Source organism: Bubalus kerabau, chromosome 2 (genome assembly GCF_029407905.1).
Source record: "Bubalus kerabau isolate K-KA32 ecotype Philippines breed swamp buffalo chromosome 2, PCC_UOA_SB_1v2, whole genome shotgun sequence".
Taxonomy (NCBI): Eukaryota; Metazoa; Chordata; class Mammalia; order Artiodactyla; family Bovidae; genus Bubalus; species Bubalus kerabau.
Genome location: NC_073625.1, coordinates 99,757,722 through 99,774,930, shown reverse-complemented (window position 1 = coordinate 99,774,930; position 17,209 = coordinate 99,757,722). Strand labels below are relative to the sequence as shown.

The 17,209-nt window shown below is 33.1% G+C and overlaps 1 protein-coding gene across 5 annotated transcripts in view; it reads left to right on the top strand.

Annotated features, from left to right (window-relative positions):
* The window catches only part of CIP2A (cellular inhibitor of PP2A), a 28,571-nt gene extending 12,415 nt beyond the window's left edge, over window positions 1-16,156 (top strand). For 4 of the 5 annotated variants that reach the window (XM_055568111.1, XM_055568110.1, XM_055568112.1 and 1 more), the window contains 12 exons: window positions 420-579; window positions 1,813-1,954; window positions 3,276-3,375; window positions 4,813-4,931; window positions 5,863-6,058; window positions 6,740-6,814; window positions 6,906-7,016; window positions 8,400-8,596; window positions 10,748-10,861; window positions 11,101-11,183; window positions 12,138-12,277; window positions 13,484-16,156. In XM_055568111.1, the coding sequence (XP_055424086.1) occupies window positions 420-579; window positions 1,813-1,954; window positions 3,276-3,375; window positions 4,813-4,931; window positions 5,863-6,058; window positions 6,740-6,814; window positions 6,906-7,016; window positions 8,400-8,596; window positions 10,748-10,861; window positions 11,101-11,183; window positions 12,138-12,277; window positions 13,484-13,654 (1,608 nt within the window). In that variant the 3' untranslated portion in view covers window positions 13,655-16,156. Of the gene's footprint in view, window positions 1-419; window positions 580-1,812; window positions 1,955-3,275; window positions 3,376-4,812; window positions 4,932-5,862; window positions 6,059-6,739; window positions 6,815-6,905; window positions 7,017-8,399; window positions 8,597-10,223; window positions 10,360-10,747; window positions 10,862-11,100; window positions 11,184-12,137; window positions 12,278-13,483 lie in introns of those variants that run through there. The other variant, XR_008710336.1, reaches the window with a different exon arrangement.
* Window positions 16,157-17,209: the final 1,053 nt, after the last annotated feature.

The window sequence follows — 17,209 nt, the reverse complement described above, 5'->3', positions numbered from 1 at the left end:
TCCATTTGATAAAAAAGTCATCATAGCCCTCAAAACTGGATGAAAGCGTAGATTTTAAATAGGAGACACAGGTCAAGAATATCTGAAGTAATTACAATTGACCCTTGAACAGCATAGGTTTGAACTACTTGGGTCCACTTATATGTAGATTTTTTTTCCAATAGTAAATGCTACAGTACAACACAGTCTGCAAGGTTAGTTGAATCCATAAATACAGAATCACAGATACAGGAGGCCAGGGCCAACTAGATTATACTCAGATTTCAGCTGCATGGTGAGGTTGGCACCCCTAACCTTCACATTGTTCAAGAATCATCTGTATAAGAAATTTAAAGAGTGTTGCAGTTCAGTGATGACTGTGCCTCCTGCATTCTCTCTCTTTTTTTTTTTTTAATCTTTGGTGGTGGTGAATTCTCCAGGATGTCATAGATGCTGCTAACTGTTCCTCAGCTGACCGTTTTGTGACTCTTCTGCTGCCTACAATCCTTGATCAGCTTCAGTTCACAGAACAAAATCTAGATGAAGCCTTAATAAGGAAAAAATGTGCAAGAATGGTCAAGGCCATTGAAGTTTTGTTAAATATCCTTCAGTTTAACCATGGAAACTAACTGCTTATATTTTTTAGAATTTATTTTCTGGATTTTTACTGTCTTTATGTCTTTATTTATAATTTTATACCTCTCATGCTTGAATCTGTACAGAATTACTGAACTCAAGTTTAAATTAAAGAACTGATATTCACGGAAGAGTCTCTTAGAAAAAGCTACCTAGACTTTTTTCCCATGTTTTTCTGTATAAAACTTCGAGACATTTTCAGAAATGCTTTTTAAGTTCGGTTTGTACATTTTTTTTATCATAATTTGAGGTTAGTAGATACATAAATAACTACCCTGATATTCTCTTTTGATGCTGATTGCTGCCCCTGGATGATGTATGTTGTGATGGACTATATCAGAGAAGAAAAATATATTGGTAGTTATTATTGTAGCTTAGTTTTTTTAGCTTGTCAATAAAGATGACATCACACTTACTTATAAAAAAGATAACCTTGTATTTCAGAGCAACAAGAATATAGTCAATTTTGTCCTGCCCTATAGCAAACTCAACATCTTTTTAATTTCTTCTCTGAGCTGCTCCTTCTTAATTTTCTTCTTTCTTGATGGCAGTGATTCTCAATTCTGACTATGTATTAAAATCATCTGGAGAACATTTAAAAATACTGATGCTTGACTCCTACTTCCAGAGACTAAATAACGTGGAACCTAGGGATGTGAAGGCATGTTTGTGACTGTTTAAACTATCCAGGTGATTCTAACATGCAGCCAAAGTTGAAAACCACTGCTGTAAAGACAGGATTATTTTGCTTGACCTTGAGATACTCTCTAAAATATTTAGGCATCCTCTCATTGAATAGTACCAAACTTAACCCCTTTTTAATAATAGATATTCAAATTAACTTACAGAGAAATTGAGAAAAAAACAAATGAGAAAATAACTTCCTTTATTTCAATAAGTATTTATTAACCCATTGTGAAACCTGTTAATAAAAAACTAACATCCAGTGAAAAGAAGATCCTTTCTCTGTTTTGAGTCAGAAACTTTGGTGGCAGTTCCATCTCTTGCCACTTGTCAGTCATTTAAATGGCTCTGAGCTCCTAAATTCCTAATCTGTCATTGAGCTAATATAGCAATAATTACACCAAATTGCAGTGACAAGAATAATTTGTTTGAAATCATCCTAAATGCTGTAAAGTGCTATACAAATATAAGGGTTTTTTTGAGAATTTTTTGTTTTTCTTAACAAAATTTAACCTCTGTGTGGAGATGACACTCTAAAAATGCATGTTGCAAAAATTCTCACTACTATTAAGTGTACCACTCTGATAGAACAACAGTTTACATATGGCAAGATTGATATGGGCTTTGGAACAAAGGTAGCAGATTCTGAATTATGGTGAGTATATGAAATACAAATGGCAAAATGGTAAGTCCAAACTTAATAAAAATCAAAAGATGTGATTCTCATTCATTTTAGAGGATCATCCTTGGGTATGTTCTATTAACTCAAGATATAGAAGAAAATTAAAATATATTCATAATGAATTTTTTTTAATTTATTTAAGTCATAGATCACGTGCTTCTGAACAGAGATATTATTATCTGTGATTTGTTTTTTGTTGTTTAGGTTTGTTTGTCTTGTTTTAATTTATTGTGATTATCTACGAGTCTTTTATGCTTCAGTGCATTTTTTTTCCCTAGAGTTCCTTCCTGACTTTGACTCAGTAATTATATTTATTTAATTTTATATTTTGAAATGACAAAGCATGAAAAAAACAGATCATTTTTATTTCAAAGAAACCAATCACTGCTGAAAGTTTCTAGTAATAAAGACAACTCTTCTTTAGCATGTTAAGGCTTACAGTTAAATGTGGATTTTCACTGATAGTAATGAGATTATTTTATCTCTGTCCTCCCCTATGAATTAAGTTCATCTAACAAGTGTTTGTTGAGGACCCACTGAATGCTAAACACTATAATTTGTTCCAATTTTCATAAATGTCATAATTAGCAGTAATTGTACTCCTCAAGAATCACAATGATCTCTTTTTACTTTTTTGTACTCCTTTTCAATTAAAAGGCTGTGAAAAACAGCTTAGTATAATTTGTTCAGTAAATGTTAGATACTCTAGATTGCTGAAGGTTGCCCTCTTAGGCTTCCCAGGTGGCGCTAGTGATTAAGAACCCGCCTGCCAGTGCAGGAGACGTTAGAGATTCCGGTTCAATCCCTGGGTCTGGAAGATCCCCCTGGAGGAGGTCATGGCAACCCACTCCAGTACTTTTGCCTGGAGAATCCCATGGACAGAAGAGCCTCATGGGCTACAGTCACAGTGTCACAAAGAGTTGGACATACTGAAACGACAGCCCCCACACGCAGAATAGCCCTCTACTGTTCATATTCTAGTGACAAAACTAAGAATTAAATGAGTCCTGTTGCTAATACTACTAGTAATTTCAATCAAAAGTTGAAACATGTTGGTATTTGAGATTAGAAAAAGAAACACTGTCTAAACTTAAACTGTTAATACCAGTTCTCTTTGGATCTTGGGTTATAAGGATGTTGGTCTCTGATATTTTTACTTCTCATGACAAACAGTAGTTAATCTTGAGGTTTAAGAACAAAGGTTTTGGGTTTTTATTTTCTTTAGATTTATGGACAGAAATAAGCTGTAAGCAATCTTTGAGTTATCTAAGTTAAATATGACTTATTTTTAAAGCCAACTTGCTGCTGATGTGATTTTGAAAACTCTTGATTTGATGAACAAACTTAAACAGTTGGTTCCTGGTATGGAAGTAAGCTTCTACAAAATCCTTCAGGTGAGTTTAAACTCTTAAAATATTGAAGTTGATTTATATATAAATGTTTCCTAATATATGTTTCTGTTTTAATATTCTTAATCTTTAGAAGATTAATGTGTTTCTTAGAACTGGCCATTGGAAAAAATTTGAAAATTGTTAATTGATATAACAATATTCTCACTACAGTTATTTTATATAGAGTTTCACAAGGATTAAATCTAAGTGCTTCTGATTCTGAAGTATAGGATATTCATGATAACCGTGCTTCCACAGCCTTTTCCTTTCTTGTGTCATATTTCTGGTTTCTTCATTTGTTTCTATTGGCTTTATGGTAGAGGGGAGTGGTATTTATTTTGGAGTGTTTGTTTTTTGTTAAGGTTGATGAGGTAGAGTATTAAGGCAGGAAGAAGACATCTGGAAGAAAAGAACTTGATTGTGAGTGATAATTTGATAGGTGTGCAGAAAATAGCTAACTCACCAACTTTATTGACCATAGTAACTAAAAACGAGTTTTAGATGTTTTCCTTGATAGCCACAAAATTTGGCTTATAACAGATACTTAACAAACATGTGTGAATTACTATAACAACACAAATGTCTCCAGTGCCTGTGTAGACAGGGTAGAAGCTAAAACTGGAACCTACTTGTATACTTAGAGAGCACGGGGCTTAAAAGATGGGGTTTGGATTTTGACTCCACCATTTCTTAGTACGGACTTGAGCAAGTTACTTCACCTCTGTGAGCTCGTTTTCTTGATTACAAAGTAGAAATAATGATCCCCCTTCATGGACGAGATATGAAGGGTTACCATGAGGGTTTTGGAGGTAAAAGCCATCTCCTATGGTTCTGTGGCATTAGATTATATTTGAGTACCTATAAAACACTTAACATTTTAAAATGTTGATAATTATAAAGAATTTATATTGTAATATTTTTCTGTTAGCAACTTACTCAGATTTTAAATTGAGTTACAGTGATTTTATGTCAATAAAAATTTTTTCACAACAGATTGAGGCTTAAAGTACTAATGGAAGTATTTACTGATATGAAGGACTTATACTTTAAAGTATAATTATTTCATTCACTAAATTAAAATATTGTATGAAGTTTGAATTTTATTTTTTTACTTTAATTTGGAAATGATTTACCATTTTTCTTCTAGCCAGTTTTTCTTTTAAATGATAGCTAGAAAAAGAAAACAGTAACTCAAAATATCAATCAGTTGTAGATGATATTTTAAATAAATCAAAATATTTAAGACATGATTTTCTTAGGCACAGTAAAAGCATTCAAAACTTTTGCCAGAGTTTTTTAAACTAACATTAGGTAAAGACTAATAAACATTCAGATAGAAATACTTCAGAATTTGCCTAGAATTTTTTATGATTTAGGTCTCTTTATTTACCTTACTCTGAAAGACCTGACTTTTTGTTTTCTGGTTTCTGATTTGCATAGGATCCTCGCCTGATTACTCCCTTGGCTTTTGCTTTAACATCAGATAATAGAGAACAAGTGCAGTCTGGATTGGGGATATTATTGGAAGCTTCTCCACTGCCAGATTTTCCTGCATTAGTGTGAGTTATAATCATTTGCAGTATATCTCTTATGGTACTAGAATATCCTGCCCGTTTCTTTAATAGTCTTCAGTATGGACAAATTGGAAAATTAGTGAATTGAAGACTTCATTGTAGTAGTAATTCTTCAAATAAAAAAAAAACTTTCAATTAAAAATTTTTTGATTTCAACAAATCAGAAGACCAGATGTACACTCATTTAGAAAACAGCTAGATCCATTCAGGTAATTAAATTTATTATTCAGATGCTATACCTGTCTCAACACCTCTGTTTAATGCAGTAGCTTCTGTACTAAGCTTACATCCTACCAATTTAGTTTCTCCATAGAAAGAGCTTTTCCTTCCCAGCTGTTCGAGTACTAAATCTGAGTATTGCTTTCATTGACTAGATCTGGGTCATTTACCAATGGGAAGGATTCCTAAAGAAAAATTCTGTCGTTAAAGAAGGTAGGATAATGGCCAGACAGAATTATCTACTGTACTCATCAGTTTCAACCATTGAGATGATATTTTCAGAAGCAGGGGCAGAATGGTGGTCAGGTTGGTAAGAATAATATTGAGTGAGAACAGGGAAGGGTGAAGGAAAACTAAAGGCCAGGTGTTATTGCCCATGGTTAGAAGGATGTTCTTACCAGTAACAATAACTTTAATTTTTACAAATAATCCATACTCACAAACTAGTTCTAGAGGCTCCAAACCAGAGGTGGAGTTGTCATTGTAAAGGGTTGCAAGTAGAAAAGTTTTCCTCTGGCAAATTTTGGGTATTTCCCCAAATTCTGCCTCATCATAGAGTCCAAGATTATTTCAGAAATATTTGAAGACTTAATTCTCAAAAGACCCATTCTAAATGAGTCCCTAGTTCTATACTAACTCTGCCTTTTGCTCTATTTTCATATAATTATTTCTCTTTTTCATTTTGATTCCCACTCAGACTTGGAGAAAGTATAGCAGCAAACAATGCCTATAGACAACAGGAAACAGAACATATGCCTAGAAGAGTGCCTTTGCAGTCATTAAATCACAGTTTTCCAACATCAGTAAAATGTTTAACTCCTCCACTTTTGAAAGATAGAGTTCCTGGATTGAACATTGAGGAATTAATAGAGAAACTTCAATCTGGAGTTGTGGTGAGTGATAAATAGCCATGAAAAGTGGGATTCTGCCGGGTCATACCAACTAAAGTGAAAGTGAAAGTCACTCAGTCATGTCCAACTCTTTGTGACCCCACAGACTATACTGTCCATGGAATTCTCTAAGCCAGAATACTGGAGTGGATAGCTTTTCCCTTCTCCAGGGGATCTTCCCAACCTAGGGATCAAACCCAGGTCTCCTGTATTGCAGGCAGATTCTTTACCAGCTGAGCCACAACATACCTACCAAATATCAACTCATCTTATAACATTTACTTAAGCAACTTTAGATAGAGATTTGATCATTGAAACATTATTTAATATAAAAAGTAGCAATATTCTGGAAAGTTTGGAAAGAGGAAAAACTCAGTCATAAAATTCCAGTGTTTTAATACAGCTATCAGTTTTCCCTTAGTCTTCCCATACGAGCCTACCTTCCTACCCCCCTGCCCCCATCACCCCCAGTTTAAATATACTTGAAATTCCCACAAGCAGATCACCAAGATATTCTTCTGCAATAGTCAGGTTAATGGAATGTTTGTGACCTGCCTCATATGACATCCTTTTTTTCCCTTTGTTATTGAGTTTCAATTATTTGGTTTCGGTAGATGTTTTCTTTTTTTTTTTTAATTGAGTGCTAATGATTTCTGATTTTTTTTTTTACTTTATTAAAACCAGGTAAAGGATCAGATTAATGATGTGAGACTATCTGACATAATGGATGTGTATGAGATGAAACTATCCACATTAGCTGTGAGTACAACCATATTTTAATTATGTGTATCAATTAAACCCTAAGAGATATTTTCCAGCAAATGAAGATTTATGGTATGTTTTCTTACAGTCCAAAGAAAGCAGGCTACAGGATCTCTTAGAAGCAAAAGCTCTAGCCCTTGCACAGGCTGATAGACTGATTGCTCAGTATCGCTGTCAAAGAACTCAAGCTGAGACTGAGGTGTGTACAATATAAAGACATCTGATTAGTAGAAAAATAAATAAATAGAACATGTGCAAAATATTAGTTTTACCTTCATTACTCTGATTGAAGTAAGTTATCCTTAGCATTTGGCACAACTACTTCCCCTGTCTTAAGACTATCTCCCCTTTAATTTTGGTTACACAGTTATCTTTTTTCTACCTTAATGTATATTCTTTTCCTAAATCTTTTTTTATCTACTCACCTTTTAAATGTTGAGTGGGATTATGTTCTAAGCCCTTTTCCTTTATTTAGGTGATTCATGGTTTCTACTTATTACCAGAATGTTAATTCACCAAATTTTGTATGCTGAGCCAGATCCTTTTCCTTAAGCACTAAGTATCTTCTGTGTAGCTCCATTTAAATACACAGCAAATACTTCAGACTCAGTAGAACCAGTAATGAACTCATCACCCTCCCTTTTTTAAAAATGTATTCTTTCTTATGTATTCCCTGTACTGTTCTTAGAGTTTTCCAAACAAGAAATCTGGAAATCACAGTTTACCTTCTATAGTCATTCATTCATCACGTTCAGTTGATTCTACTTTCTACATAATACTTTTTGCCTTGTCTCTGTTATTATGGCTATTTGTCACAGGCCAGGTCCTTTTTATTTTTTCACACGAATGACAGCAGAGTCTCTAGTCTTCCTACTTGAGTCTAGTGCCCTCGTCTCATCCACCCTCTACATACGTCACTGGCTGTGTTTGGATCTACCCATCCTCTTTCCTCTTCCTTCACAGTCATACCTGAGGCAGTACTCTGATCCTATTACTCCTTTGCCGAATATCCTTCAGTGTCTCACCTTTTAGCTCAGAAGAGAATTTAAATTCCTAAGAACTTACTGCACAGGGATTTTAACTACTTCTCACTCCCCATCTCCTTGCACTTCTTTGCGTTCTTTCCAGTTAAATAAATACATTAGATTGCTTTTCAGTTTCTGAAACTTGACATACTTCTATGGTTTCTGCCCTTGCACTTGCTCTTCTGTATCTGGAATACCTTTTCCTCTCTCCTCTGTCTTTTAATAATCCTTTAGATTATTAAATCTATTACATAAATTAAATCTATTAAAAGCTTCCTCCATTTCCCAGGAAGCTTTTCTCTGGTCTTCTGTTGCCCACACTTTTGGTGACCCTTCCTCCCCGTGCTGCCTTCTTTAACAGTACTTCTCACACCGTGTGAAAATTATATGACCCCACTGTCGTCCTTGATGATGTTCGAGAGGAAAATTTTTCCTCTGTCACTCTAGACTGGCCTAATAATCGACAATAAACAGATTTATTTCATTAATTTTTTTAAATTATAGAAACTGAGCATATTATATAAATGATAGTATAAAAGTATTCCATTTTCTTTTAGGCTCGGACACTTGCTAATATGTTGAGAGAAGTTGAAAGAAAAAATGAAGAGCTTGCTGTGTTGCTGAAGTCACAGCAGGTTGAATCAGAAAGAGCCCAGAGTGATATTGAGCATCTCTTTCAACATAATAGGAAGTTAGAGTCTGTGGCTGAAGAACACGAAGTTCTGACAAAATCCTACATGGAACTTCTTCAGAGGTAAATTAATAAAGTAAAAATTTCTGTGTAAAGTTAGAATTTAGAATGAACACACAGCATTTCTCTTCTCTGTCCCTAAAGTTCTTTTCTGAACATTCATATGTTCTAATAATACTATTAATATAAGTAGTTAGCAAGGAACTTATGTCATAGTGAAATGAAGTATTGCTTACTCAAATTCAGTAGCACAGTTTGGAAACAGAATATAAGTGTCTCTTTCCAGTTTCATTTATTCAGTCATCAGTCATCTGGGATGTTAGCGCCACAAGGACAAGTTTTACCTGTTTTGTTCCCTGACAGATCTCTAGAGCCTGGAACAGTGCTTCATGCATGGTTAGGCACAGCATAAGTAATTGTTGAATGACCTTAGTTGTCACAATTCATACTAGGTTGAACCATATGAATTGGCCATTTCTGCAGATCAAAAGTGGTTGAATATTAACAGTTGTCATATCATCAGCCTAATAGCATAGAAATTTGGATGTTAGTGTTTAACTCACCTTGGAATTTGTAGTCAGTATTTCTCTTTAAAGTCCTTGAGTGTAGTTTACTTATATGTATGACTGTATCTGCAAGATAAATTCTTATAGGTGAATTGCTGGTTTAAAGGGTATGTGCTTTTAAATTTTTGATTGATTGTCCAGTTTACCTTCAGAAAGGCTATGCCAATGCCAATTTATACACTCACTAACAAAGTTTGAGAGTGATTATTCCCCCCCCTGTCATTTTTTATCTTTTAAGCCAGTTTTAACTTACAAATTATAAGGAAGATCAGTAATAGTTATTTACTTCTGCCAAACAAAAATTACACTCTGGTTAACTTGTTTCTTGTTTTTCTTTATATATACTTTAAGATAGGTTAAGACTTGAAAAAATGTCCTTCTTTCTCTGGTATTAATATAGAGATAGAGAAAAATTTAACTTTACAGGGTCCGTGTGCTTATTTTATTTTTTTAACTTTTTTCTTTTTTTTTTTTTTTTAGCAAGATAATGTTTCTTTTTATTTTTTATTTTGGCCTCACTGTGCAGCATGCAGGATCTAGTTCCCTGACCAGGAATTGAACCAGTGCCCCTGCATAGAAAGCACAGTTTCTTTACCACTGTGCCACCTGGGAAGCCCTTATTTTATTTGCCCATCAATAAAAATGAAGGGTGGAAATGTATAGCATCTACAAAATTTGTGAGGACATGGTGATTTTTAAATAGGATATTCTCCCCCAGCAACTTTAAGTCTGATTGTTTGAGGCAGCCCTGATAATGTGGACTATTAGTGTTCAGTTAGGGTGTAAAAGAAAGTAGGCAGTGGTCCAAGAGAAAATAGGCTTTCTAGGATTTGCTTATGTTCCAGATAGTGAGGGGTGGGCCAGAAAGTGAAACTCCAGCCTTGAGGGGCCAGGTGGATAACAAATGAAGCTGGCTGGGAAAGTTTATTTGTAATGGTAGGGATATCTCAAGGCATTCAAATTTCAGAATTTTACAAACTCTCTGTGGGATAAATAAAACTTCTGCTGGCCACATTTGGCCAATGCACCATTTTGTTTATCCTCTGAAAGGACATTTTATGCTTAAGATAGTTGGGTGTCAAAGTATCACTTTGGAAAGGATTTTTTATATGTTTACCTTACAGGTAAAATAAGCACAGGACTATATGATGCAGAACTATAAAGAGGCAAGAGAAACTTAAAATCTTCAACCACTTAATTCATTAATTTGATGTTTTTCCTTGAACATGTATTATGCCCAACAGGCTAGTGATGATAGGTGTAAGTTTAATTTTTTTTGTTTTTAATACCTTATCCTTTAAGAGAAATTGTTTCAGTTTCTGGATTTGACTATAAAGAAAAAGACATGTATTTTATATTAATAGCAAATTTTGTAGTGCAGCATTCTGTAAATAAAGCTGTTTATCAATAAATATGAAGTTAATGTCCCACGTTTCCATTTCATAGTAATTTTTTACCTCTTCAGTCAGCCAAAACATATCTTTATTGTCTTTTACAGTTAACCTAACTGTTTATGTCTTGCTTGTTCACATAGCATTCCTCCTCTTCTGCAGTATATGCAATTTAGTCAGAAGAGGTAGTAAAGAAGGCACTCAGTTTCTTTTTCTCTGTGTTTTCCTCTACTAAAAGTATCTCCTTGTCTTTTCAGGAATGAAACTGCTGAAAAGAAGAACAAAGATTTACAGGTCACTTGTGATTCTCTAAGTAAACAAATTGAGACTGTGAAAAAGCTGAATGAGTCACTCAAGCAACAAAATGAAAAGTAAAATTTACAGTTTTTTTTATTTTAATTATTTGGATTTTTCAAAAAGAAAATGATTCCCTGTATATAGAACATTATTTTTTATATATAAAATTAATAGAATTATTACTTATAAAGTACATATTTGGCAGAATTTGTGATTACTAGTCTTAGAAATTTCTTCTTAAAATACTTGTTGGAGAGAAAAAGAAATTATATGGTTCACTGATGTTTTCTTCTATATTGTCTTATAACTTCAGAACTATTGCCCAATTGATAGAGAAAGAAGAACAGAGAAAAGAAGTACAGAACCAACTAGTAGACAGAGAATGTAAGCTAGCAAGTAAGTAACTTGTTTAATAAATTATCTATATTTTAATAAATCTTATGTTGGAAGAAAATCAAAGCATGAGTGGTTTTTAGTTTGCTGTTGCATTTTCTACTTCTCTCATTTTTTTAAATCCTTAAATCATATCTTAAAAATTCTCCTTTTCTTGCCACAAAGCAGTTTAGTTAGACTAATAAAGCAATACATTTTTTCTGAAATCAGGAGTTATAGGAAATGATTGCCTTTTTTGAAATAAAAAATTTTTTAAAGAAAATAACAGCAGGTGGCAGTGCTAGGTAACTTATAGTTGCTAGCTTCTCAATGGTAGTAACTCTAAAGTGATCTACAAAAATGTTTTTGTTCTGATTCACTTGCCTTAAAGCACAGAAATCTACCTATATAATTGCTCATAATTTTCTCTTACCCTTTCTTTTCTAACCCTTAAACTCTATAAGGACTATCCTTACCCTCATTACTATATGTTGTATTTAGAACAGAGGAAGAGGGAAAGACATGGACAATTTAGCCTTTTCTATAGAATCCTGGGCTTCCCTTGTAGCTCAGTTGGTAAAGAACCTGCCTGCAACGCAGGAGACCTGGGTTCGCTTCCTGGGTTGGGAAGATCCCATAAAGAAGGAAATGAAAACCCACTCCAGTATTGCCTGGAGAATCTCATGGACCAGAGAAGCCTGGCAGGCTACTGTGGGGTCGCAAGAGTTGGACACAACTTAGCGACTAAACCACCACCGTAGAATCCTGGCATAGGAGAAGTTTTGTGATATTTTTTTTTTTTTAATTCATCAAATGCTATATAACTTATGTGTAGCAAGATGTTTCTTTTTTCTTTTTAATTGTCTTTTATAACATAATAGCTTCTAAACCTTTTCAGGGTAATGTCAGTATAGGACCTTTGTGTATAAAGCTGACTGTTTAAGACCTTTAAGTATAAAGCTGACTATTTGCTTTAAGACCTAGAACAAAAAATAAAAGTACAGGAAGAAAAGATTAAAGTCTTACAAAGAGAAAAAGAAGACAAAGAGGAAACCATTGGTGTCCTTAGAAAAGAATTAAATAGAACAGATCAGATAAGAAAAGAATTGAGCATTAAGGTAAGAATCTATTGCATTCTCATTTGCAATGAAATGATAAAATCTTATTTTGTGAAAAAAGGTAAATCTGTATAAATTAGTGTTCTGTTTCTTCAGTAATTTTGCTTAGAAGATACCAGAAGCTCAAATTGATTGGACGGTTGTTTGTTATGAGGACTCTCACAGTGTGAAAACTTGTATTTTCTAAAATTGTTACACATTGATTAAATGTATACTGTGTTCCAGCACTTGCTGCTTTCAAGAGGGTAAAGAATACAGAAAGAGATTCTCAGTTCATAATGTCATGTACAGATAGCTACCTGTATATATGTATATAACCGCATCTCTTTGCTTACAAGGCTGGTGATAATAATAGAAGTTTGTATATATGTAAAATTTCATAATTTACAAAGGACTCTGAAATATTTTTCTTAATCTTTCTCACTTTAATAAATATACTAATATATAAGTATTTATCAATATTTTCATCCTACAAATGAAACTGAGTCTTAAGTTACTTGCTCAAGGTTGTCACATAGCTATGTGAAATAGTAGGCATATATTCTAAGTTCATTGCTCTTTCTACATTATCATGATTGCTTGAGTGTGGGCTATTTAGGTGGCTCAGACAGGAAAGAATCTGCCTGCAATGTAGGAGACACAGGTTCAATCCCTGGATCGGGAGGATCCCCTGGAGAAGGGAATGGCTACCCACTCCAGTATTCTTGCCTGGAAAATCCCATGGACAAAGGAGCCTGGCAGGCTACAGTCCATGGAGTCACACACAACTGAGCGACTAACAATTTCACTGAGTGTGGTAGTTATGAATAATGCTTTCTGGACCGTCTACTTCAAGGAAGATGAGAACAGACCAAGATTAAAAAGACTGAACAACTACAGAATATAAGTGACAGGAGAGGCATACAATTTAGCTTTAATATGTTTATCTTAATAGTAATTCTAAATAGTAAATATGTAGTATTTTCTGCAGAAGTCCAGGCTTAAAAAGACAAATTGAATCATGTCTTCCCAATTTGTTTATTATTGTTTAACAGTTACAGATGTTAAACTTACCATATAATTGTTAAGTAAAGCGTATTACATTAATGTGCCTTGATATGGTTGTCTTACTAATAAAACATAAGGACATCTTAAAGCAGGTTTCTGTGAAGAGAAAACATGCTAAGTTATTTTCTTCAATTTCTCTCTACCACCCCCTTTTTTCAGGCTTCCTCCCTGGAAGTTCAAAAGGCTCAGTTAGAAGGTCGTTTGGAAGAGAAAGAGTCCCTGGTAAAACTTCAGCAAGAGGAGTTAAACAAACATTCTCATATGATAGCAATGATCCACAGTCTAAGTGGTGGGAAAATAAATCCAGAAACTGTGAATCTCAGTATATAGACACTATGTGTTTATCTACTGGCAGGGTTGGGGAGGAAAGCTAATCTGTGACTCCAAAAGAGCAAATTATTATCTAATTATTAGTAAAGAACCTGATCTGACACGTGTTTTTATTTGGTCTTAAATTTTTACTTCCTGTTTCTATATTTTACTGCTTAAAACTTACTTTAGTTCTTCAGAATATTCTTCTTAACCTTCATTATTTTTTCTAAAGTTTTTTTTTTTTTTTTCCCTTTTCCTTAGTTGCTTTCCACTGTCTTCTGCTTGTTTATTCTCATTTGTGATTAGGTTTTTAAAATCAGGCATCAGTGAACTTTTCTTTCTCCTTTTATTGAAATATAGTTGACACATAGCACTGTATAAATTTAAGATATGCAACATAATAATTTGCCTTATGAACTGATGACCATAATAGGTTTAGTGGACATCCATTGTCTTATATAAAAACAACATTAAAGAAATAGAAAAGTTGTTTTTCCTTGTGAAGAGAACTCTTAGGATTTACTCTCTTAACTTTAATATGTAAGTCAAAGAAAGCACTGTAAATTCTCTTTATCATGCTGTATGTTACATCTTCAGTACTTACTTAGCTAATGCTGGAAATGTGTACCCTTTGATCACCTTCATCTGAGTCTCCCTTCACCCCCATTCAGTGAATTTAAAATAACTTTATTACTGCATTTAAAATGTAGTAAGATACATGGTGTTAGTTCTAAATTTTTTTTAAAATACAGTGAATATTTGTAGAAATAATGTATAAATATTAAAAAATAGCTGTTGTATTGACTATATTGTCACATAAAAACCTGTAGTAACTTAAAGAATTATTTATGGATACCTTTAGTTTTATTCTTTAAAATGTTACATGTTCGCCCACCAGTATCATTTTCAGTCAGTTATGAATTTCTTATTAACATACAGATAACTTGGATTCTACCTTTGCCACATTATTTGTTAATTCTGAAGTAAATTTCATTTAATATATCATCTTTTATTGAAATAGTTTTACATTAGGCCATTTAATTTTAAAGCATAACTTTATCCTCATTCATGTATTTCTTTTATACAAGGGAATTTTTTAGTACTTTATTTTGAATTGAATGTTTTAAGTAGTCTTTAAGAAGAATTTGTATATTTGTATTTTGGTTGATTTTATTGCTATGCTATTACAACCATTGATTTTATTTAGTGTATTCCTCACTATTTGTATCTCTATTTGACTTAGGTAAACTTAGATTTACTTCTGTTTTTTAACCATTGTATATCTGAATTTATATTTAGAAAATACATTTTTTGTAATTCACTAGTTACACTAAACAATATCAAACTAATAAGTTTCATATATTTGTATGCATTTTGTATAGTTCTGAAAATTTTTCAAAAAGCATCGTGTCATATATTACATTTTAAATTGCTACACACTCCTTAAGGGGCATATTCTATTCAAGATACGAGCCTAGCCCAGTGCTACCCAGTAGAATTTTTTGTGATGATGGAAATGTTCTTTGTCTGCACTATACAGTACCGTAGCCTTGAGCCACGTGTGGTTAATGAGCACTTAAAATGTGTCTAGTGCAGTGGAAGAATTGAATTCTTAATTTTATTTAATTTTAATTGATTGTAACTTTAATTTCCATCCAACTGCACAGTTCAGATCTAGTCTGTTCTTGCAAGTATGCGTTTATTTAAGCCACTCAATTTGCCTATTCTTAAAAACCTGTGTAGGCAGAGACTGCATGTATTTTTCAGCCTTTTTTTTAATACAGTAGTTTTAATCTGTTAATCTCTTCTCTCTAAAGAAAAAAAACCCATATTTCAGATTTAACGGTGAGTACTAATTGTCATCCATCTTCATTTCTGTTTTTTCCCTAGTCTTTCTGTCTCTTGTAGCATCTTTCATATTCCTATTGTTTGTCTTAACCTTAGTATATTGGATACTTTTTTTTTTTTTTTTTTGCTTTTTGATTCTGTATACACCTCAATCAAAAACCAAGTGTGTGTGTTTATGTGTGTATATGTTCTTCTTTTGTAAAAAAATTAATAATATTAATTTATTTTAAGCAAATTTGAATCTCTAGTCAGAGTTTTACAAATGATTCCTATGTGTGTATGTTCATTTTCTGATGGAGAATACAAGTAAGTAAATAAATATATCATATTGGAGTTGTTCATATTCTTTAAGAATTTTGCTATGAAGTTTCAATTCAAGTATACATTAACACAATTCCTTGTAACCATTTACATTTGTTACTTGAACAAATAGAGTTTTCTTAAAATTTGCCTGATTGGCGTTTATACTAAACTGTCACCCATTTAATGTCAGGGCAAAAAATAAGTCATTAAAACCTAATGCTCTGTTTTACAGAAATGTTGTCAGATTGGTATCCTTTTAGTTTCATTTATTGTGTGTTGCAAAAACTAGTTGTCTGTGTTAAAAATATATTGAGGTTCTGTCTTGAGCTAGGACTGTTCATTAAATGAAAATATAACTGAATTTCAACTTCTGCTTGAGGCTTATTCTTATATTTTTGTTACCTCTAATCAAGGTATATCCCCTAAAATACATAACCTTATTTTACTTTGATTTTTTTCTTTTCCTCTTTTCAAATATTATTAGTTATGAATTATATTTACCACTTTACTTTTGACTTGCCTCCTGTTAGATAAAACACATGTCCTGTTTATGACTTAATTCCTTTGCAGAAATCAGCAAACATTTTCTGTAACAGGGCAGGTAGTATATTTTAGACTTTCTGAGACGTGCAGCCTGGTCTCTTAAAACCACTAAAATCTCCAACTGCAACATGAAAGCAGCCATCCACAGTATGTAAATAAATGTGTGTGGCTCTGTTCTGATAAAATTTTATATACAAAAACAGTCAAAACTTTGCTATTGAGTGTTTTATCTTCCTGAATAATTTGACCCTTTTAGCATTAAGAAATGTATCACTGTCTTTGGTGATCTCTGTCTTGATATTAATATAGCCTTTTTATATATAAAATGAATGACTTGTAGACAGTATATAGTTGGGTCTTGCTTTTTTTTTTCTACCTATTTTGACAAATAAGTCCTTAACTCTCAAAGTCTGCTTGAAGTTAATGTTGTACTACTTAATATAAAATGTAGAAACCTTGCAACTGTATGGATTCTTTTATCCTCATTTTAGTTGACACATATATGTACATTATTGACCCCCAAACAATGTTGTATTTTTTTGCTTTAATCAAGTATGTATACATACCCTGGCTTTCAACATCATAATATATTTACCTCTCTGCACATGGTAATATACACAAGATAATATCTTCAATGTAGCATTACTAGTTTTCCCTCTGGAAATAGTTTATTAAGTAACTTTTGGGAAGACACTGCAAATACCTGTTTCTTCTAACTTTCATCTACTAGTTTTAGTATCCATTGGGATTCCCTGGTGGCTCAGAAATAAGAATGCACCTGCAGGAGACATGGGTTCAATCCTTAATCCAGGGAAATCCCACATGTCACAGAGCAGTTAAAGCCTGTGCACCACAACTGTTGAGCCTGGGCTCTATAGC